Below are 23,705 nucleotides of genomic sequence, written 5' to 3'. Positions count from 1 at the left end.
CCTCCCAAGGGGGGCTGGTCGATAGCATTCCCAGCTATTCTGGCTGTAAAGCATTGGCCACGGGCCTCCATGGCCCCTCAATTCGCTCACAAGGGGTATCCCCTCGATAGGTAAGGGTTACTAACCCTTTTCTAAGGTAGCCCAAAGGGATGCCTCTTTTCTTCTATATGCCATCTACAACTAAACAGATGCGTGGTATCTGGCCACGAACCAAACACCCGGAACACCTGGCATCATTCTAGAGGGAGACTTACAGTACGGACTGGCACTGCTTCATGGTGCAGGACTTGCACACCTAATCAAGACCATGTATACGTGACTTTTACACCTGACCCCATTCAACCTCTTCGAAATGTAATCTATCTGAGGCATCGAGAACTTTGGGCTACCTTTGTTAGGTGATTCACGACTACCAAAATGGAGTCGTATCATCCTGACTGACCGCCAACACATTGGAATGTGGCTTGGTCCCATAGATTTTGGCAGGGAAGCGCTCGTTGTTGTGTGGCCGGTCAAAGAGTTCCTTCTCAAGTGGTGTAGGGTGTGCAAAAGGGATCAAGAACTCTATTAATTGAGCTTGAGCTTGTAGCGTTTCTAAGCGAATTTGCTTTTGGGAGAGCGTTCTTCATCTTGTCACGTGGATTAATGTTCATTATTGTATACAATATTTAAAAAAATGCTTTCAAAATACCAATTTTTGATGTGTGTTTGACGGGAACTCATGGACTGCTGCATCAATCCGTCTCTCGCCATCATCCAGCTCGATGCTGTGCGCAGGAGGAGGCGGCCTTATCCCGACGATGCGCTGCCCTGGAGAGATGGCCCACCAGGCGGAGGAGGAGGAGGGTGTAAGGATCTCGCGACTGCTGCAGAATTCCCCTCTCGCACAAAGTACGACTTGGCGCGCGCGCGAGCACACACAAACCTATTCTTCTGTTTCCAATTGGGATTCGAGTCTGGTTTTCAAGCTTGTTTTCTATGGTTGCAGATGGCACGACCGCAGAGAGCTTCTGGCAGGACACCTCTCGATCGTGGTGGCAGGACTCCTCGCGATCGTTGGATTACATAAAGAATGATACTGATGTAAGTGTAAAACACATTCATCTGCATAGGAACATGGTTGTGCTAGTTCAAACCTTTAACATTTATCTTAGGCCGGGTTTGCACAGAAGCAATGCTTGCCCGTTGCTTGGGCAGGTGTTGCCAAATGAAAGGACCAAAACCCCATTATGTACATCTTGCAGTGCAGGCTCAGCGGTCCAGTTCTGTTTTTCTCTCTATATAAGAAGTAAAAAATGCAGCCATATGCTGATTGGTCCATCCTTTCCCAGCCAAAGTTGGTTTCCCATCTCTTACACATCCGGCTAAGGGGCAGGTGGGTACTTTGTATGTGATTAAGGGGGGGAGCGTCTGTTCTCATTGGCAAAAGGTCCTCCTTTCTCCCTTTAGAAATGTCCTTATTCAGCTTCATTTACTAACTAATGGAGCACCTTGTTACTATAATGAGCTGACAAGCTGCCGAAACTACTTATCTACATCTCTTGGCAATGCCGGACCTATTGGTCATGGTTGCTGGTTGACCATGTTCCGGGTCTACATGTCCGAAGCCACCGAGGGTTTCACTGAAAGAGATGTACGATATCACGCGTGTGTGTGTGCATAGGAGACCCTTTTTAAAGAAGTCCTACAACGTTTACATTTACAGGAGGTGTCCCATTTATTAGCTTCCACTGTGTTCAACTTATAGGTGAGTGAAATAATATTATAAAAATTCTCAATAGGTGCTTGAGCCTCCTTTTCCTCTATGGAACACTAAGTTCCATGCAGGACCGAAGAAAGAAAGAAAAAAAAAAGGATTTACAATTGAATTGAACCTAAGCACCATCTGGGAGTCAACATTTTGCTTGTAAAATAAGGTTGAATTTGCGTGCAACAAACTTTAGCCATAATAGTGACCCTTTTCTTGTGTTGAAGTTGATAGTTACATGAGCAATACATTTGAACTCACAAATAGGATATTTTATATGATATATAATGGAGATCATGGGGCCCATACTTTTCTAACAGGTCTGTTATGAGCTTCAGTTGAACGATGCAAGGGCTCCAGATCTCAAGAATATTGTGAAACAATCACGTTGGATAGATAGGCAGCCTGATCTGTATTATGATAAGGACAAGGAGGAGGGCATGGAGCTCCATCTACTTCTAGAGAACATTACCATAGAGATGCTGAACCTAAAGAACTTACTTGGTTTATCAAAAGAAACACCTCTGGTAGTAAATATCATCTTTATCTTACTTGAATGTAGAAAAAGAAAAAATCTTGAATTTGCCAAGCAAATACATCTGCACATTTCTGAGGTTGGGCTGGAGAGGGCTCTTGAAAATTATGTAGTCTCTATGTTTGCAGGATGTGGATCCCTGACCAGTGCTGGGCAGGCTTTCCACAAGCTTGGCCATGGAAGTGAGTATTCTTGGACTTCTATGATACAAGGGTATATTGAACATGGGGAGTCAGAGTATGCAATCAATTTGTACAAGAAAATGCAAGAGGATTTTGTGCTTCCCACTATGCAAACTTTTATGGCCCTGCTTAAAGCTTGCGCCATTTTAAAATGTGCAGAAAGTAGTCAAGAAGTCTATGCTGATATTGTCAAAGAGGGATTTGAAAGAGATCCTTTTATTGGCAGCACTTTATTGGTTACATATTCCAAGTGTGGCTTACTCTTAGAAGCACAAGACATTTTTGATGAGTTGCCATCTCGAGATGTGGTCACATGGACTGCACTAATTGCTGGACATGCCGAAATGGGGCTTGCTGAGGAAGCACTGACATGTTTCAAACAAATGGAATTTGAGGGTGTGGCTCCAAACATGGTCACTTGTGTTTGCAGCTTGAAAGCTTGTGCCAACCTTGGAGTCATAGATAGAGGTCAAGAAATACATGCTACAGTTGTCAAATATGGTTTTAAAGGCAACGCCTTTGTTGACAGCAGTTTAGTAGATATGTATGTAAAATGTGGTTGTCTTTCAGAAGCACAGGAAGTCTTCAATGTGCTATCAGTTAGAGATGTAGTTTCCTGGACTGCATTAATAGCAGGGTATGCTGAGCATGGGTTCATTGAAGAGGTGCTGTATCATTTGGAACATATGCAACTGGATGGTGTATCTCCAAACGCTGCCACATTTGCTTGCAGCTTAAAGTCTTGTAGCAACATAGGAGCCACATGCAAAGGCCAAGAAATACACTCTGCAATTATCAAGCAGGGATTTGACAAGAATCATTTTGTTGGCAGTGCTTTGGTGGATATGTATGCAAAATGTGGCTCACTTACAGAAGCAAAGGAAGTCTTTGATGAGCTTTCCATGCGAGATGTAGTATCATGGAACACATTACTTGCTGGATATTTTGAGCATGGGCTCGGTGAAGAAGTACTGAACTGTTATCAAAATATGCAATTGGAGGGCATGTCTCCTAATGCTGCAACGTGGGCTTGCAGCTTGAAAGCTTGTAGCAGTATGGGAGCCACAGACAAGGGGCAAGAAATACACACTGAGATTGTTAAGCAGGGATGTGAAAAAGAGAACTTAGTTGGCAGTGGTTTGGTGGATATCTATGCAAGATGCGGCTTACTTGCAGAAGCCAAGCACTTGTCCATTGAGCTTCTTATGCGAGATGTAGTATTATGGAATGCTCTAATTGCAGGATATGCTGAGCATGGGTTTGGGGAGGAAGCACTAGACTGTTACCAAAAGATGCAATTGGAGGGTGTCCCTCCAGATGCTGTCACGTTCATTTGCAGTTTGAAAGCCTGTTGTAGTGTAGAAGCCATTGACAGGTGTGTAGAAATACATGCTGAGATTGTCAAGAAGGGATTGGAAAGAGATGCTTTTATTGGAAGCACTCTGGTGGACATATATGCCAAATGTGGCTCGCTTGCAGAAGCACAGGATGTTTTTGATGTGCTGCCAGTTCGGGATGTAGTCACGTGGAACACACTAATTGCAGGGTATGCTGAACATGGGGCTGCTGAGGAAGCACTTCATCATTCGAAAGAAATGGAATTAGAGTGTGTCTCTTGGAATGCTGTCACATTTGCGTGCTGCTTGAAAGGTTGTGCTAGCGCAGGTTTCATAGTCCGGGGCCAAGAAATTCATGCCAAGATGGTCAAAGAGGGATATGAAACACATCATCTCGTAGGTAATATTTTGGTGGATCTGTATGCAAAGTGGGGTTCACTTGCTGACGCTAAGGAAGCATTTGAAGAACTGCCCTTTCGAGATGTAGTCTCATGGACCGTGCTTCTATCAGGATTTGCAGAACATGGGTTTGCAGATGAATCATGGAGTTATTTGGAACAGATGAAAATGGAGAGTGTATCTCCTAATGCTGTGACACTTGTTTCCATCCTGAAAGCTCTTGGCAACATAGGAGACATAGACAGGAGCCGAGAAATACATATCGAAGTTGTTAAATTGGGTTTTGAAACAGAGCGTTTTGTTAGCAACTCACTTATGGATGTGTATGCGAAATGTGGCTTAGTGGCAGAGGCACAGGAAGCATTTGACAAGTTGCCAGTTCGAGATGTAGTGTCATGGACTGCCTTAATTGCAGGCTATACTGGATGCAGTCTTTGTGAGGAAGCTCTTGATTGTTTGCAACAGATGCAATTGGAGGGCGTGGCTCCAGACATGGTGACATTTGCTTCCAGTTTAAAAGCTTGTGGCAGTTTAGGAGATACAGAGAGGGGCCAAAATGTACATTCTGAAATGGCCAAAAAGGGACTTGAACAGAATCATTTTGTTGGCAACTGTGTGGTGGATATGTATGTGAAATGTGGCTTGCTTGTAGAAGCTCGAAAGATATTGGATACTCTGCCAGTTCGAGATGTAATCTCATGGAATGCATTGCTTGCAGGTTACACGGAACATGGGCTTGGTGAGGAAGCGCTGAACTGTTATAAACAGATGCAGCTCGAGGGTGTGTCTCCGGATGCTGTCACTGCTATCAGCTGTGTGAAATCTTGTGGCAGCATAGGAGCAATAGAAAAGGGCCAAGAATTACATATTGAGGTTGTGAAAGTGGCATATGATATAGATTTGTATCCTGACAGTGACTCACTTGCGGCAGTACTAGCAACTGCTCTTGTTGACATGTATGGTCGGTGTGGGAGTATGGTCGATGCTCAGGAGGTGTTCAATGCAATGATAGCAAAGGAACTTGTTGTGTGGAATGCATTGATTAGTGGATACAGTAGGCAAGGAGAGTGTGGCCTTGTTTTCAGTCTGTTTGATGGAATGAGAGAAGATGGTGTACATCCAGATGGGATCACATTTCTCAGTATTCTTACTGTATGTAGTCATGCAGGACTTGCAGATAAGGGCCATGAGTACTTTAAGTATATGAGCGATGAATATCACATCAGTCCCATGATTAAGCATTACAGCTGTATGGTTGACCTTCTTGGCCGTGCAGGTCGATTGGATGAAGCCGTGGCAATGGTAGAGAGCATACCTATTAAGCTTGATCTTGTTGTGTGGAGCACGATGTTGGGTGCTTGTCGGAAGTGGGGCAATATAGAGGTTGGAAGGCAGGCCTTTGAACAAGCAGTGCAACTAGACAAACATCACACTGCAGCATTCCTGTTGATGTTTAACATCTGTGCTGATGTGCATGTGGGAGAAGAGTGAGCAACGTGTTCGAGGTCTTTTTTGTAATTGGAGAAGTGTATTGTCAACACAGATGAGCACACTTCAAGTTGAATCAAAAGACGTTTCATTGTTGTACTGAGAAAGCACCACAATGTAATATTTCAGAATCAACTCCAATGGCCCAGACCAAAAACCCACTACATACAATGTCGTAAGTTGTGTCGTAAATGTGGCCGAACACTTTTGGTTTGGAGTGATGAGAATCTACAGAACTGATGCAGGTAGGCTACTGGATGACGGATGCAGAGATGCTTTCCTTGCTGCAAATGTGCCCGCCTTCCAGAGACTGCTCTAATTGCCCAGATCAAGGAACTACAGTGAAATAAAGCTGTAGGTAGAGTGAAAAATGTGGGAACATGAAACAAAACTGAAGTTTGTAAGGTTTTGGTGATGAAAAAATACACACGGCTGCTTGGGTTGGGGTGGGCTGCTATCCCTCTACTAGGGAGTGCTTCTAGGGGGTGACCGGCTGCGAGCCATTTTTGTAGCCCTTACAGTATTTAGGTAGTGTGTCCAAACATCATCCTTGGCTATTCTGTATGGCTATTTTCTAGCCAAAAACATGAAAACATGTTTCTCTCTTTTCGGTTCTGTTTTGTTTTTTCGATTTCCTATCTCCTCTCAAGATATTCACACTTAAATTTTTATTTCCAGTTTTTTTTTTTTTAAGTTTGGCATTAGAGAAGAGACGGGCTTAGTACCCATGGGACCCCCCTTATCCCACAAATCAGGGGCAAGGCACATCAATTGGGGTAGCCAGCAGGGTTCGAACCCATAACCTGGGTTTTGACAACGAAACACCTTAGAAACTGAGCTACCGCCCGATGATAATATTTTCAGTTTTTGAATCTCCTGTCATGACATTCTTCAATAAGTTTTAATTTTCCTGTCACGTGCATCAGGCTTCAGATACATGTGCCAAGACTACATGAGGCCATGCACAGGGAGATCTAGGCCTGGAAAGACCATTGTGACTAGACTTGGAACGAAAAGACAGCAAGAAGCTGGCATTGGACACTGCAGCAGGCCTATGAAGAATGAGTAGACTTGGAACGAAAAGACAGCAAGAAGCTGGCATTGGACACTGCAGGGCATTGTTGGTCACTGTTGGAAGTGTGGGGGCCACCAAAAGCACGAGCTAGATCAGGCTAGTCAGAATTGGGCACGTTTGGGAGGCTTTGGGCTGCCTTGGGGCACCCAAAACAGCCCGGCTAGATGCTCAAAGGGGGCGGTCCAGGGGCTGGGGTGGAACAACCCTTCGTAGGGGCCAAAAGGGGTTTAAAAAACCCTTTTTCAGTTGGGCAGCATAATAACGCTTTTTTAATTTCTGCAGGCACTACTCAATTGGCTATTGTCAATCCACACATCATGCAACTGCAGCAATAATAATAACACGCTTCTTATGGTAGAGTTGTGTTTGAGAAGACGAATGGACATCACCAACAAAAAAAAGGAAGCCCATACCTCATCCTTTGGAGAGAGGGGGGACGGGTGGGGGGGGGGGGGGTGTTGGACCCCGTAGACTCAACATCTATATCTCAGCCCCAGTTCACTGAAGACAGGTCCCTCATGCAAAGGATGTACACCATGATGGCCCCTCACTTGCAGATGATGATGCAGGGATAGGGAGGCCAAATGGAGAATGTAACTGTCACGTAGGCTGTAATGCCTGTGACCGACGGCAGACCGGATGGCCATGTCCGGGGTTCAGTGGGAGAGGACGCCCATGCGGAGTCATGGGCGGCCAGGCTAGTGTGGACGGCAGGCCACACACTATATAGCTTGGGGGATGAGGGGCAATCCTCATTCTTCCTCTATGGCTGGGTGGTGAGCCAGAGGCCGTCCCCTCTTGTGGTAACGCCCGTAGCGGCGTTACGGGAATGTAACACTGGTATTAGAGCGTGGTTCGATGGGATTGTCAGAGCCCGCACGTGACCGGGGGACCGGAGCCCACTCGATGGTTTTCGAACATTCGTCTCCTTATCCTTATCTCGAATGGAGGGTGTGGAGGGAGGCAGCCATGGAAGAATGGAGGGGAAGAACTCTCTCTCTCTCTCTCTCTCTCTCTCTCTCTCTCTCTCCCTGTCACACACAGCATCGAGGTAAGCAAAATTTGTTTGTTTTCTTTTTGTTTTCTGCGTTGAATGGAAATGCTGCGCAAAACTGTAAAAGGATTTGAACGTGTGTTGAAGTGGGGGGGCGCAGACCAGCCCCACGAAAACATTGGAAACACACGCTGTGTGTGGGGGGTGGGGCGGCGAAAACCTCATATTTGCCGGAGTGCTTGGCATAAGGTCCTGTGCAAGGTGTGGGGTGGTTTGCCCCAAGCAGCAGACCAGCAACTCTCCTATGCTTACGCCTGTAGGGCAAAGCTGGAAACATTGAAGAAATGCGCAGCCTCACAGGCCAAGCGATATGCCATAGTCGCTCTCCTCTCCTATCTGTGATTCAAGAACCGCAACACACACGTTCTCTCAACCAGCTCCGAAGTGCAAACCACTTGCAGCACAACCCGAGCTGAAAAATGGGGGACTAGGGTTCATGGAGGTCGCAACAACCCGTGGAGGCCACTTGCAGAGCAGCCCGAGCTGCATTATCCCTCCACCGCCGGGAGAGGGGGGTTGTCGTTGCTCTGTTTTCGGCCTGAAACGCAGTCCGCGCTTGGAGACGAGCGGACCACAAATGTGCGAGAAACCAATCCTTGCCAAGCGCCAGCAGCTGCCTCGCGAGAGCACCGGGATGATGATAAGGTTTTGAACCTTCATAAATTTTTGTTTTTTTTTTTTAATGTTGGGGAAGTTCCCACGGAAAGAAACCTCCTCGCACGCTTTAAATGTGTGTGTTGGGCAGCTTGGGAAACGGGGGGTTGCGGGAAGCCTTCTCTGTGGCTGCGAGTTCATTTTTCAGCCCTCCAAAGCCAAGGATCCCACAAAGAGAACGCGGTTTGCAACACAGCAACAGCGTGAGGTTTGCACTCTCCACATTGTACATTGGTGTGCCCGTAGGCGTGCCCGTGGACATCCAAAAGGATACAAGCAAGTCCATAGGTGATTATTCATGTGTGCGGAGCTACACGCACGAAGGAGGGCAGTTGATAGGGTCATTGACATACATGTCGTGAGTGCATAGCCACCCGCAACACCGTTATTGCCATAGATACCGTGTGTGTGTGGCTACACAACACAACATCGACATCGAGTTATCTTTGGATCGCGGGTGCGTAGCCACACGCAGTAGCAATTATGTTGTAGCGTAGCCCGTTTTGAGGCTTAGTGATATAGTCTGACACTACTTGTATGGTCCTAGAATCATGAGATGATCTCTTGGATCAGGACGTACTAAACAACCGCAGTGTTGTGTTGTGCTTAACAACCAAAGTGTATTATACTAGGTCCGTAGAGAGATGCAAGCACTTGTGCATGGTCCTAGAGGTCTATTATTCTAAGATTTGTAGTAATCTTAGAGTGAGGTCCGTAGTGATCTTTCAATTCGGAGTTCATTGAAACCTGGATGTTCATGATGTTAACGGTCTAATTGTTCAACATGGCTTATAATAGAGTACGGAGCTACTCTGCCCACCTTTGGAGTATGTCATTACTCCTTTCGTTTGATAGGATGGGAGTATCCCTGAGAGGTCTTACTCTAAACGCTACCTTATGGTGGCTAGTCTTTAGACCTTCCTTTGTTACTTCATATACTAGCTTGATCAGTAGTTTATGTAGTGGGCCATTGGGACGTTGCCGGATTGTTCTCATAAATACTCTAGATTGAGTATCTGAGGTAAGCCTAATTGAGCCGTAGTGCTCATAACCCTTCACAATCTTTTAACAGATGCTAGAAGATTGTGATAAACTTTGGAAAATGAATCCATGTACAAGCGTAGTCTTGATATGGTTATGCCTTGTGTCCAAACAAGTTGCTTACTGTTTGTAGCCACAAGAGAGCCTTGGCCCGTAGAGGCAAGCTGGCCCTTGTTGGTAGTAACAAAATAGTGTCACTACTTGGGCCTAGAGAGTAGTGACTAGTTTGATTTAGTCACGTACATTGCCTGGTAAAAGTAATCCCTAAGATGTGTATTACTTGGGATAAAGGGGCTAGCAGTGCTGCTAGCAGTACTCAATTGAATGGTTTATCTAGGAGTACTAATCTGACGGATTAGCATACGCCTAGATAATAATAACAGATTTAGGATTGATTTGTAGAAATCAAAGATAAATCTGAAAGGGTATAGTCTTGAGATGTAATTCTCAATGTCCTTATAAAATTTGATCGAAGAGAACTATTCTTAAACTCACTAGCATGGTTTTCTCTTCTTTTTATTGCCATGCGTTGACATCCCACTGCTCGAGAGTTTGTGGTGATCTTTCGAGGGGGGACAGAGCCTTTTTATATGTCACATCAATTGGTTTGGCGGTAATTTGATGGTATGGGACATCAAATTCTCACGGAATCGATTGTAGTCTTGATATGGTTATGCCTTGGCTTGTGCATGTAAATTGACTCTTTGGCAGGTTGTATGTACACTTGTCTGTAGTGATAAAGTGTGCAAGATAAAATTTGAACTTTGAAAATTACCAAATATAGCCATAAGTTGGGATAAAACCTAGTTACAGAGTTCGGAGAAGCTCTAGGTAGCAAGACCATGATGGTGTACTAGTGCTAACAAAGTGATTTAGTTCCGAAGTGATCTAAATCTAGAGGTTAGCAGTAAGACTAGTTTGGTTGGACAGTTTCATGAATGGGGGACGCCCTATAGCATTTTGCAAGCGTAGTCTTGCCTATGTTCAACATAAGTGTGCAATTGTGAGCACATTTTAGTTGCTACCATATGAATTTGGAAAATATATTACTTTCCTACATAAGCAATTGTAATATTGCATGACAGGCTATGTTGCTTACAAAGTTCATGTGCGTGTAAACCCTATAAGTCGTATGACCCTTGGGAAATGAGTGGAGCATTTCTAGGATTTAATAAGGTTTTACATGGCAATAGTGAGTAGTATCTCACTCCAGATGAGCCTGGTTGTTGTTAGTATCGGATCCGACATATGTAGTGTACATAAACTCGGGCTGAGTTAGGATAGAAGGCTAAGCCGGAGAGCTTAGTGGTAAATCCTACTGTATCTGGTGAGTTTTGACTTAACCGGAGTGTTAAGAAGTAAACTCAAAGTCTGGGGCTGAACTGGAGTGTTCGGAGGCAGACATATCTTGGGGTGAACCATGGTACCCAGGAAAAAAGCTCTTCACACTAAAATAGTGCACAATAATTTTAGGGTGATAAAAATCCATCGCGGGAATGTTTTACAACTTTCCATAGATGATAGATGAAGACCATGTACTTTACGGAGTTAAAGTACATAGGTGGTGACTTCGGTGCCACATTTTTTGTAGGAAGTCACCAGTGGTGTGGTTAGGTCGGCCGAGACTCCACAAGACCTATGCACTAGTTTTTAAGTTGACCTCTATGATAAGGACGTCCAAAAATTTGTGTTGTAATACCAGATATTGTACTGCAATGTGCAATGGAGGGGTCAATTTGTGTAGTCACTTCTTAGCAGCAAGTGACTTAATCATCTTGTTATAGATGATTGTATATGGTACTCCCGCCATGGGTACGGAGTTACTCACAGACTAGTATGGAGCTACTAGTGTGATGATAGTGGGTACGTAGTTACTCACTACTAATACATAACTGCTAATAACATTAAGATCCTCGAGTGAAAGATACTCTAGATCAACATTTTAAATTACCGAACCACAATCCATGAGTATCGAGGTACTCATAAATATGTTGACTTGCTCAAATCGAGGGACCGATTTGTTCGATGGTATGGAATAAGCAAGGAGAGTGGAGTAACTTAAAAGTTACACATCACTAGTCCTAGTGAGTTGTCGAGGTCATCCGTAGTTTGATGATCCCCTCTACCTATCAGATAACATTCAATTTTGCAAGCCCTGGCATTTAATCCGTAGTGATTATGAGTTTGGTGTGAGATATGGTTATGAAGTTCTTGCAAGAGTACTCGTTTATTTGCTTGTCATTGGTTATAGCTTGGTAGAGATTGCCACCTGTGATGGGTAGGTAGCTTTGCCGCTATAATAAGGAGGCAGCAAATAATGTTCTCATAGTTATACTTCATACCAACACCAAACAGGGATAGGATGAAATTCCTAAGTTCATCATCACGAAGTACTGTAATGTTTGCATTTATATTGAATGTATGATGTAATAAGACATTGGGCTTGTGTAATTACCATCAATTATCTAGCAACCTATGGCTTCGCAGCAAGCTCAGTCATGTGGATTGATAATGTGGTTATTAGTAGTTTAAAATTTGTCTTGATAGATGGTACAACCCACCCAAATAATTCATAAGTGTGTAACCGCTTATGAAGGGTAATAATATGTAACAATGAAGCACTTTGTTACAAGTGTGAAACCACTGATCTGTTGCAAAGCAGTTTATCGATAGTACCACCATATGTGCGTAGACACTATACCACATCTTCGTTGCAAGATGTTTAAAAGTTTCTTGGAAGGACTCAAGAATAAAAATATATTTAACACGGTCTAGATTTGTTCTTGGACCTATGACACTAGCGCGTAGTCCGCTTGAGAGTACAATTTTTGAGGACAAAAACCTTTCTTGAGGGAAAGGAGGGATATCCTCAAATATCACATAAACTCGAATAGTTGTGTGAGTCCAGACAATACTTGAAGGGATATGTCTGGTAATAGCAACAAAGAGTTGTAAGTGATTGGATGTAACTCCAGACACCCGTAGTGGTGAAAAATCTTTATCAAACATCTCCACATACTATATGGTCCCCGCATATATAGTATGGCATAAGAGATAGGAAGTTTGATTGTTATATTTGAATAAAAATTTTCAAAGTTACATTTACTCTGAGTTAGAGTGGAGTTTAACCATCCATAGATTGATGGTAGTTAGAAACTCAACAAGATTCTAGAGCATATGCTTGTGCAAAGATGTTACTCTAAGAGAGAAAGTATCTCTCAGCTTTGGAACTAATCCTTGTGATGCATGATTAGATTGACTCTAGTTTATTTCTCTTATGGCCGTAGAGCTTTCCAAGGAGAAGTTTTAACAAGTTGGTGATGCAACATGGTAGCGTAGTCTACAAATATCTAGTAGCATGGTCTAAGAACTTGCGCTACTAGAGTGCTCTCCAGTACATTAGCTTCTGTGCTAATGACATGATGCAAAATCAAGGCATGAAATTTGCCTTAAGGTTTTGGTTGAAATACCAAATCATGGCTTGTGTGAGCATGATCCTGTCTTTACAGAGGTCTGGCATGCTGTACGCGTACGCACTTTGTCACAGCCGCACCCACCTTCCTCGCCGGCACATAATGCTAGTCCGGAGGGACTGGCCGTAGGTGCGGTGGGTAGCGAGGCGAGAGTTAGTCCGGAGAGGCTAGCCGAGCCTTCAGGGTATAGTTTTGATAGTCCAAGTGCGGGTCATCCTGGGATTCAGAAGACCTATGCACTAGTAAAAAACACAGTTTTATTGGCCTAGTTTGTTTAAGAACGTCCAGACTTACGTGCTGAAATGCAGTAAGTGCCAAGCAATAAACATGAACGTCTTAAGTTGGAGGACTACTCCATCCACTGGAGATTCCTCAAGGGAAATGGGAAAGCATTTCCATGGATTTCATTACCAGTTTACCCAAGATGAGTCAAGGGAATGACTCGGTGTGGGTGGTAGTGGACAGGTTAACTAAATGGCAAAGTTTATCGACACGAAGAAAACTATAAAAACGCCAGAGTTGGCAAAACTCTTTATTGAACTTCTCTACAAGCTATATGGCCTGCCCGCAGATATAGTGTCGGATAGAGATAGAAAGTTCAACAGTCATTTTTGGAGGGAAGTCTTCAAAAAGCTGGATACTACTCTGAGTATGAGTACGGCAGATCATCCGGAGTCTGATGGTCAAACTGAAAGAGTTAACCAAATTCTAGAGGATATGTTGCATTCTTATGTTAGTAAGAAGCAATCTAATTGGGAAGAGTACTTACCCTTACTGGAGTTTGCCTATAACAGCTCCAAACACTCAGCGACTGGATTTACACCATTCATGTTAATGTATGGATTCCAGCCGAGATCTCCGATGGTTGTAGGCCTAGAAAAGGAGAAGATTCAATCTGTCAAGGATTTCCTTGAAGATATGAATGATATGCTCAAAGCTGCATGCGAGAGCATTCGTAGCGCACAGGATCGTGCTAACACATTTGCCGATAAAGGACGCAGACAAGTGACCTTTGCAGAAGGTGACTTTGTATTTTTAAAGGTTCCTGCGTAGTGAGCAACCATGCAAACGGGAAAGTGTGATAAACTTTCTCCTAGATATTGCGGTCCTTTCAAGGTCCTTAAGAAGATTGGGGACGTAGCCTACAAACTTGAGTTACCGGAGAGTTCTCAAGTTCATCCTGTCTTCCATGATAGTAAACTGAAGAAATCAGTTCACGGGTTAGGGAACGTAGTTTCTCTAGATATTTTGGTAGAATTGATCACTCCACCAAAGATACCACATGAACCGGAAAGGATTCTTGGGTATCGAGACAGACAAACCCGACATAAAGTGTACCAGAAGGTACTTGTTAAATGGACAGATAGGGATGAGGAGGTAGCAACCTGGGAACACCGTAGTGCAATTTCCAAAAGGTTTCCCCAGTTTGTTTTCGAGGACGAAAACTCTTCTTAAGGGGGGGGTAAGGTCACGTAGGTTGTAATGCCTGCCTGTGACCGACGGCAGACCGGATGGCCATGTCCGGGGTTCAGTGGGAGAGGACGCCCATGCGGAGTCATGGGCGGCCAGGCTAGTGTGGACGGCAGGCCACACACTATATAGCTTGGGGGATGAGGGGCAATCCTCATTCTTCCTCTATGGCTGGGTGGTGAGCCAGAGGCCGTCCCCTCTTGTGGTAACGCCCGTAGAGCGGCGTTACGGGAATGTAACAGTAACCTGGGTAGGGTGTTTAAGGAACTTTACTCAACTAGTAAACAAGAGATTAAGACATTATGACCGATTATAAACCATTCATTCAGTCACATTACAACACCAGAAAATAACATAATGAGATACTGGATACCACACATTGGACTGGAACGTGCCTCCCCCCCTTCTTTTAAAAGTAAAGAATAAATAATGGCCCCGGAAAGACAATGCTTTCCTAGTCAAAACCCTCGTCTCCCCATGGCATAAGGCTTACACCAAGGCTCCTAGTGTCTAGCACAGTGGGTTTCACCACCCTATGTGCCACAGCCTGTGAGGCCTTATGCACTACATGTACTTACCAACCTTTCCAAGCAAAGAGAGTCGTCGGAACATGTGATAAATACTTGGAATTAATAGGCGCGATGTTGGTCTCCAGTCTTCAAGTTTTTCAACACTGTGGTAAAGTCAAACTGGCCGGGCCCGATGAAATCAGTGGGGGTTTCAGTTGGTAGCAGAAGCTAGACAATTGCGAGTGGCGGATTGATGTGGCCGTAGTCATTCGACCTCCCCATGCTATCTGAGTGGATGCACCTTACCCTTCCACTAGGCCAACGGGGACTAGACCAATGTGATCTTGCCTTGACGTTGGCGATCTAGCTTATATTGAAGAGACCAAGGCCTTCTCCAACCAAGAGTCGCACCTTCATGAAAATATTGCATCACACTTGTGCCCTTGTTCCCGTTAGTCACGCTCCAAGCTCCCAAGAGTTCTCCAACGTGTCAGCAAGTCCTCCGATGAGAGCCAAGATATAGGCAGCCCCCAAGTATTCTCCATGTGAACATGGTGCCCCAAAGACCACGGTGCACAAGTATGGAGTATATGTGGCCTCCAAGTGATGTAAGAATATGACGAGAAAGAAACACCGGCAAGATTGTCGACGAAAGGTAATATCAGCCCACTATTCAACCATATGGAGAAGTTGTTCAGTGGATATCAAGGCCTGTATGGTGAAGCACAAAAAGTAAAGTTGTCTTGCACAACCACACACATAGTAGTCCCAATTGAGTTAGTGTAGTGGTCAAGCTTGTGACTTGTAACCTCTAGGTTATGAGTTCAAGTCCCACTAGGCTCTCTCATGTTATAAAAGGGACACCTATGCTCGCTTGATGTGTTTGGTTGCTCGGGCTCTTGCCCCTTGAACACTCGAGTGACTCCTCCTCCTCGGGTGGTGGATCACCCGAGATAGGAGGATCCATACGAGACCCCTCCGCTGTTCCAGCGCTCGACTCATCGCGGTGGTCATGGGGTTGCCTAATTCGTGGCTCTTGCCCGATGGTACGTGGCCCTTGCCCGACCATGATAATTGGCTAATTGTTGAAAGGGGAAATCGGCTCCACCCACTTGATTAGGCCCCGGGTGTGTACGAAAAAAAAAAACCACAAGACGGATACTGTGTAGCGATTTACAGGAGAACCACCTACAGTAGGTACAAGGAGGAGGAGGCCTTTTTTACGAGGTGAAAGCATTTAAGGTGGCTCAAATAGTTGTGTCCTGGACATGTACTATTATAGTGATAGAGCATAAAATTTGAAACCTTAATGTGCCTTTTTCAAATTAGTGTATTTTAATAAAGAGTCCAGTTACCCCCCCTCTCTCTCTCTCTCAGTTACAAGTGCGGGCTCCTCTCACAGTCCCTCTCCATCTCTGAGAGGCACTGCCAGTACTGCAATCTCTCTCTCTCTCTCTCTCTCTCTCTCTCTCTCTCTCTCTCTCTCTCTCTCTCTCTCTCTCGATGCTGAAGTTGACGAAGCTGAGGTTGGTGTGCTGATTGGACTTGATGATGTTGATGCGCTAGGAGTGCTTGATGATTTACAAGAGGGCTTCGCCCATATAAATATACAAAGTGTGCTTTTTATGGGGGATAAAAGCTAACATGCTTTTCTTTTATTAAAATAGCTTTTCCCCACATTACAATGATCCAAGACCTCACAAATAAAATAAAAGGGGTGCCCATGCTTTTATAAAGTGGCATGGGCGGCCTTTTAAAGTAAAGTACTCGCTCAAGGGTTTTAGAAGTTTTTCAACATTTACAATATGACGATGGAGTTTTCCCTATTCAAGTCAACACATAAAAATGTTAGCAAACAGAACACACTGGATGTCCTAGGGCTACGTAGTTCTGGGCATTCTTGGCTCGTCAGGATGATTGATAACAAGTCAAACAGGATGATTGATAACAAGTCAAACAGTCAGTCATAAAGCATACACATGCTATCCATAAATCTAGTTTCAACACACTCTTATGCTAGTGCAAGACCCTTGTGTAGAAATCTCTGTTCACAATGCTTGCACCATCATGAGCTCGTCTAACAATGGATTCAAGAACCGTACCACTTGATCTTGAGGACCCAGGAGAGTCGTACCACTTTGGTCCTCCTTTTGGCATAGACTACCGCTTGGCTCCGAGAATAGTACCACTTGAGCCTCTAGTTCAGCATTGGAGATCGTATCACTTGAGTCTCCTAGTGCAAACATATCCATGGTTAAACTACCCTCAAATAACTTTTATTAAAAAAAATTTATATATATTATAGAGATAATCCAAGACTACTCTAGAATGGTGACATCCCTCGGGCTTCTCCCTACCCTCATGGTATCGCTCTTCAAGTCAATCCTGCTTATGCATGTAGAACCATCCAACTTGTCCAAAATGTCATCAATCCAAGGTATGGGAAACCGGTTCTTAATGGTGATCTTATTAAGGGTCCGTTAATCTGTAGAGCAATCCTTCTTCTAAACCAAATGGACTAGCTTGTAATGAGGTGAAGAACTCGGACTCACAAGTTCTTTTAAGCAACTCATTCACTTGACTCATGATTTTCTCTTGCTGATTGGCACTTAGCCTATACGCGGGCTAGTTAGCAGGAGAATTGCTAGGTACTAAATCAATATGATGATCTTGTAGCTGCTTGGGGGGTAACTCTTCTGGCAATGAATTTGAAAAACAATATTTAAACTGATTAAGAAAATTCAACCTTTCACTAGTAAGAGAATCCACATTCACATTACTATGCTCAACATCATCACACGAACAAAAACCAAGTACGAAGAAAGAGATTGGTGAAATTGGTAGATGGAATAACCACAAAAAACCTTGGGATATCATTTGAGACCTCAAAATCAAAAGTGTGGGGTTAAGTTTTAGATAAACTTTGTGGTAATAAACTTTAGCCAATAGGGGGGTGTGTATGACATCATCCTAGGAGGTGCCTACATTCACAAGTCTCAGTTGATCCACGATTGGGACAATGATCACGTCTATATTTGAAACAAGCGCTAAACATTGAAGGTCAATCTCTGAACATGGAAAGCAGGTAGACACTTTCTACTCGATGAGTTAGTCTCACGAGGACGACAAGGACTTCAGCTCTTAATATTTGTTAGACTTGTCACCAAGACCTAAGTCACATGCACCCATGCACTCAGGTGCTATATGACACTCTGGCTCATTATCAATGCTACACTTGTACAACAGTAAAACCTTGTAGAGATTTATTTTATCATATGTTGTGATCCCGAGTCCCAGGGACATGTAAGGAACGAGCTACATAGGTCACACCAGAAGCCTTAGGTGTCAGTATGTGTCATTTAACCCACTTGGAGAACAGACACATGTAGATCACCCTAGTGTAGTGGTCTATAACAAGTATGTAGATGCATTAGGCATCATAGGCATTATGGGCTTAGTCGTAGCCTTAGCCTTAGGGCCAGCTAGAAGTGGGCTCCCTTATGGGTTGCCCGAGAGCCACAAAGGGCTAGCCATGGGCCTTAAGCCCAGTTGGCTAGCCCTTGACCTTATGCCCCAAGGGGATAGCATGGGAGAGGCCCAGTCGGCGAGCAAAAAAGGCTTGCAAGCCACACGTGTATGAAAGCGCATGTAGAACAACATTTTTAGCTTATTGTGGACATATGGCAGACATGTATACGAAGGGGCCGACTGCAAGATGGGTGTGTCCTCGCAAACAACCTGACATCATAAAGGTGGCCAAAAGAAGGATGCACGAGTTGTACTTTCATGGCTTAGCCAACTTGATGATTAGTTTTTGGGAGATAATTTTCCAAAAGAGATAAGATCAAGTGCACTAGCAATCACTCATTGGGAAATGTTACTAAGAAGAGGAGATGCAAACATGACACTTCGTGTGGCAAGCTTTCTAAAGGCTCATGAAGGAGAACTTTTTTACCACCTTGGTATAAAGCTAGAGCTAGACAATAGTTTGACATACTTCATGAGTTAAAGAAAGAGACTGCCTTTGCTTATGTTGACAAATTTTGGCAAACACTCCTTCAGGCCGCCATAGAGTTCAAGAGAAGGAGTAGAAGAGGAAATTCATAGCTGGATTGAGATCTACTATTAGAGAGGTGGTTAACATGTTCCATCCTCATTCTCTTAGTTCTACTATCTCTCTAGGCATGAACTGTGAGAGAAAGAATGGTATTCCAAAGGATCACAAGCCACTTGAGCTTCATGTGTCTAAATCCCAGAGGCCAGGATTCTTTTCTAGACCATTTGACGAGTCTAAGAACATCGTAATAACAATAGCAATAATACCAAGAAGGTTGACACTAATAACAAGACTAATGGGTAGAATTTGAAACTCAGAGTAGCAAGAGGCAACACCTTGCCCATGTGCAGTGGCCCTACCCATCCCTGTTCCCATTGAAGAAGAGTCATCCATGGTGCCAAACCCCAAAGAGAACCATGCACACACTTCCATGACACCGTCAAGTAGTTCCAAGACTCAAGAAGATCACCATGACCCCACAACTCCTATGTTTAATACGCCGTGACACCAACTCACTAGCTTGAACCAGAAAGACAAAGCTCAATCAAGTGCACCAGCAAAATTGGCGGTAGTGACATCAAGGCTTTTGTCGTGTGGTGGATGGGCAGAAACTGTTTGCCTTAGCTCAGTGATACCACACGGTAAGTCGAAACCTTAAAACTCCGTTGTACATATATAATGTAACACTTCCTATTAATTGTACATACACATACACCCGAGAATGATAAAAAAACTTGAAACCCAAAACAAAACTAAAAAACAATCAAATTTTAAAAACAAGCACATGCACTTATGAGCACATAGCACATACACACACCCACACTCACTTGCATGTGCCCCCACGCATACATGCACGCACACTCAAACTACCTCTCCTTAGTCCCTTTCAATTTTCCTCCCTCTTAGATCCTTTAAAATTCTCCCCCTAAAATTTTGAAACACCCCCTCCTTAGAGAAAATTTCCACACACACAAACACCCCCATATGTACTTGTTTTTTAAAAAAGTTGGCTCACGTGGCTACGTCATCACATAGGCTCATATTTCCACGCAAAATAAAACCTTAAAAAAATAAATTCCACTCATGTCACCACATGATCACAAAAAAAAAAACCTATTAAAAAAGGTTGGCTCACGTCGCCATGTCATCATGTAGGCTTACATCATCACGTAGGCTCACATCATCACATCATCACCCAAAAAAAAAAGTTGGCTCAAGTCGCCACATCATCACATAGGCTCACATTGCCATGGCATCGTGTAGGCCCATGTTGCCACATCATCACCCGAAAAAATCAAAAAAATATTTTAAAAATAAGTCACGTTGTGATGCCATCACGTGAAAAAAAAACTTTTTTAAAAAAAGTCAGCTTACGTTATCACATAGGCTCGCATTAACACATCATCATCATTCAAAAAAAATAAAAAGAAAAGTTGGCTCACGTCATCAATTGGAAGAAATAATAATAATAATAATCTTTGTTAATTAAAAAGGGTGTCACATAAAAGTTTAGATATCCAATAAGAAATTCAGCTTTAAAATAGAAGTTTAGAACTTTAAAGGGTGTCATCGATTAGGAATTTTTTACCACAATAATGGCTGCTATGGAAGGTGTGAGGGGGAGTGGGTGGCCTAACGAGGTTCATGTCTCCCAAGATAACACATTGTGACTAACCCCAGTGTCAACCAAGGCAAGCCACATAGCTAGGTGGTCTTTTGGGAGAACTCTAGCTCCAGGTGAGCCAATTCCAGCATTAGGTTTTGTCTCGCGAATGTGTTGAGTATGAATATGGATGTGATTTTGGCACCATCCAATTGTGTAAACCTTGTCCCGAGCTTTTGTTTAAGAGTGTCCATGGTTGCAAGAACGTGAATCCAGTCCTTGAAATTGGTAGGCTCCAAAAGGGGCTCATATTCTTGGTCCGCATCTTCACCATCCAACATCTTGTTACATGCTCTATAGATATCAACAATCGATGTGGTGTGAGCTTTTATGCTACATGCTTTGCAAATACTGATTCAAGCGACCAGAGCGGTTGTGTCGTCAAACTCATTGGTGAGAATGCCTTGACCCATGGGATGATTCTTCCTTGTTTTCAAGGATTGGTTTCCCTTTGGTATGTAAATGTGATAGATTTTCCAATCGTGAACCAACCGTGTGTCTCTAATGTAAGGCCTTCCGAGGATCATGGTGTATGACCCTCTTCTCTAAAAATCCATCACTATGAATGTGTGGTGGAAGCTTAGCCTGAAGGTTGTAATCTTTGGATCTTTCACGATGCCTGAGGAATCTGGTTAGACTGGTTCTAGAGATAGAGGCACCATAATTGGCTCTTTTCGTGATCCCTTTAAAATGGATATGGTCTCGGTCAAGGCCTTTGGCAGGCACTAAGATTCCCTTATTGGTTCTATGGTTGGCTTTGGGATGGGTTCAAGGATTGGCTCGAGTAAGGTCAGTGGTTCATAATCAATCACTTGCTCAAGTATTGGCTTTAGATTAGCTTGCACCTTCCTTGCAAGCTCTTGGGCTTGTTTCATTTGTTGTTTCTCCAACACGGGATTGCGATATTCTTTGAGTTTTTTCAGAAGGTTTTAGTCAGTGGGTTTCTCCTCTTTGGGAAGAGCTGGTTTGAACAAGAGATTACTCGTTGTCTTGGGTGAGGTAGGCATTCTTGAAGCTATCATGCGAAACACTTTCAATGGTCATGATATCATTTCCCTTGGCAACAGATCATGTGTTGCTCTCTTGCATGTTCTCTTCGAGGTCTTCTTCTTTGGGACCTCTGATTCTAGTTCATTACCCTTTTTAGGGTCTGATGTAACCTTTTGGGCTTACACCTTTGGCCCTTGGGGTGTTAACTGTTAGGTTGAAGCGTGATCCTCAACTTATTTTGGAGTTTTTTGCTTCTTCGTTGCCGTGGATGTTTCCTTTTGGCAACTATCCTCAACTTGGTTTAGAGCTTTTTGCCTTCGTTGCCTTGGATGTTTCCTTGGCAATGACGGCATTAAGGGGGACTATATGTATAAGTCCTCCTTGTACACTTAACAAATTAAGGCTTGTTGATGTGGGTGATGCTCCGACCACTAGGGTGATTGTCACACTATGTTAGCACAATCCTTAAAGGCATGTTCGAATCCACACCTGTAACATTTGCCTCCGTATGGCATTAATGACATTGGGATTTGGCATTGGATTAAGAGATGGGGTTGGGGCACTAGTACGAGGGTTCCATGAGAGCACTTGGCAACACGGTGTGGGCCCTTACAATGGAAACAATGTAGTGGTGGCCTATGTGTCATGTTATTGAGGTCTCTCACTCTTTGTTGCACCATGGCTTTGAATAGAGAGGTATAGTCTATGGCTGGAGGTTGCTTTGGATATCCATATGAATTATATTACTCATATGACTCATAGGTCCCATGTTTTGGACTCATAGCTGTTTTTTTTAAGACTCTCAGAGTCTGATGGTAATGTCATCGAGTATTGTTGTACTAGTGTGGTTCTAGGAGGAACTGGTTGGGGTGATAGTACAAAGGTGAGTATTGCATTGGTGGCAGTATGTATATCCTTTTCAATATAGGGTTTTGATAAATGGGCCTTGGATTATGTGCCGATTGAGAAGCATATGGGAGTAGGGCTAATGGTTTCTTTGGCATCTCGGGAGCATAGGTTGTGGTGTTAGGTTTCCTTGGTACCAACAATGGGTTGTATCGTGGTTCCCTTGGAACAGGTTTTTTCTTGTCTACCTCTCAAAGAGCATTAAATAGTACATAACAATGATTACTAGGGTGAGGACTAAACAAAAAACATACCATTAGTACCTCACCGTGAAAAAACCTATAGTTTTTCACATGGAATTAAAAATAGAATTCCATGACACACAAAAGATATCCAGATTAGGTATGAATTGATTCTGTAGCCTCTGACTACACTTAGGAAACTCACAACATCCTCAAATGGGTGAATATACATTATTTGTATATTTAATCATTTGAGCCCTTGACGACACTTAGGAAACTCTCAACATGCTTAGATGGGTGGTTATACATTATTTGTATCACTGTGAAAAACCCTAGTTTGTCACACATAGGCAAATCGAGTGCTGGGATGTAAATAAACATGTCACATAAAAAGTTGTGTGAAGATCCAAAATGTACTCAATATCTTTGCTAACCGATTATGAACAATGTCTGTTAAGGAAACTAACTAAACAAGCCTCACCATTACAAAGATAGAAACATGGCCTTGCTCCTACGAGCATGATGCTCATGGGCATCTATAAAGAGTTGACCAACTACCTTCAAGCACATTAGAGCAAGGTAGTCAATACTTATCTCCTCCCCAAGCTCATCAGTCATGTTAGTGAGGTTCATTTGCCAAAAGAACCTTTGGTAAAGGAGGAGCCACTAAGAATATGGAATCCAAAGGCCAAGGAAGTCGGTCTCGCACTCATTGCCAACACAAAGGAAATACTGAACCAGAGCATAAAAAAGATCAGAGGGCCCTAGTCAGAATAAAGGTGCAACCAACACCTACACCAAAAGAAGAGGTGGCAAAAGAGGTATTTGTGAATATTTTAGAAGTCTCCACTCACCTCATCTATGCATAACTTTGGGATCGAGTGACTATTACACGACAACAACTGAGAGAAAACCAAAGAGACTAATGTAGGTATACATGCCT

The 23,705-nt window shown here is 43.5% G+C and overlaps 1 protein-coding gene across 3 annotated transcripts; it reads left to right on the top strand.

Annotated features, from left to right (window-relative positions):
* Nucleotides 1-596: 596 nt before the first annotated feature.
* On the top strand, nucleotides 597-6,303 carry LOC147633045 (pentatricopeptide repeat-containing protein At2g39620-like). 3 transcript variants are annotated; one of them, XM_086806042.1, is made up of 3 exons: nucleotides 597-891; nucleotides 989-1,083; nucleotides 2,068-6,303. In XM_086806042.1, exons 1-3 carry the CDS (start codon nucleotides 765-767, stop codon nucleotides 5,689-5,691), a joined length of 3,846 nt encoding a protein of 1,281 aa, XP_086662168.1. In that variant the 5' UTR covers nucleotides 597-764; the 3' UTR covers nucleotides 5,692-6,303. The 3 variants fall into 3 exon arrangements, with proteins under 3 accessions (XP_086662168.1, XP_086662169.1, XP_086662170.1); XM_086806043.1 differs by having other exon boundaries at nucleotides 687-891; nucleotides 2,411-6,303; XM_086806044.1 differs by lacking the exons at nucleotides 597-891; nucleotides 989-1,083 and having other exon boundaries at nucleotides 2,139-2,274; nucleotides 2,411-6,303.
* The last annotated feature ends 17,402 nt before the right edge of the window (nucleotides 6,304-23,705 follow it).

This window comes from Cibotium barometz, chromosome 12, assembly GCF_041138505.1.
Source record: "Cibotium barometz isolate CiBa-2024 chromosome 12, ASM4113850v1, whole genome shotgun sequence".
NCBI classification, from domain to species: domain Eukaryota; kingdom Viridiplantae; phylum Streptophyta; class Polypodiopsida; order Cyatheales; family Cibotiaceae; genus Cibotium; species Cibotium barometz.
This window is presented reverse-complemented; position numbering and strand designations above follow the sequence as displayed.

What these genes read in the sequence shown, in the direction of transcription:
- LOC147633045 (XM_086806042.1), top strand. Translation starts at nt 765, where the DNA reads ATGCTGTGCGCAGGAGGAGGCGGCCTTATCCCGACGATGCGCTGCCCT. An exon ending in GAATTCCCCTCTCGCACAAA is followed by an intron (nt 892 to 988) that starts GTACGACTTGGC and finishes CTATGGTTGCAG; the next exon opens with ATGGCACGACCGCAGAGAGC. An exon ending in ACATAAAGAATGATACTGAT is followed by an intron (nt 1,084 to 2,067) that starts GTAAGTGTAAAA and finishes CTTTTCTAACAG; the next exon opens with GTCTGTTATGAGCTTCAGTT.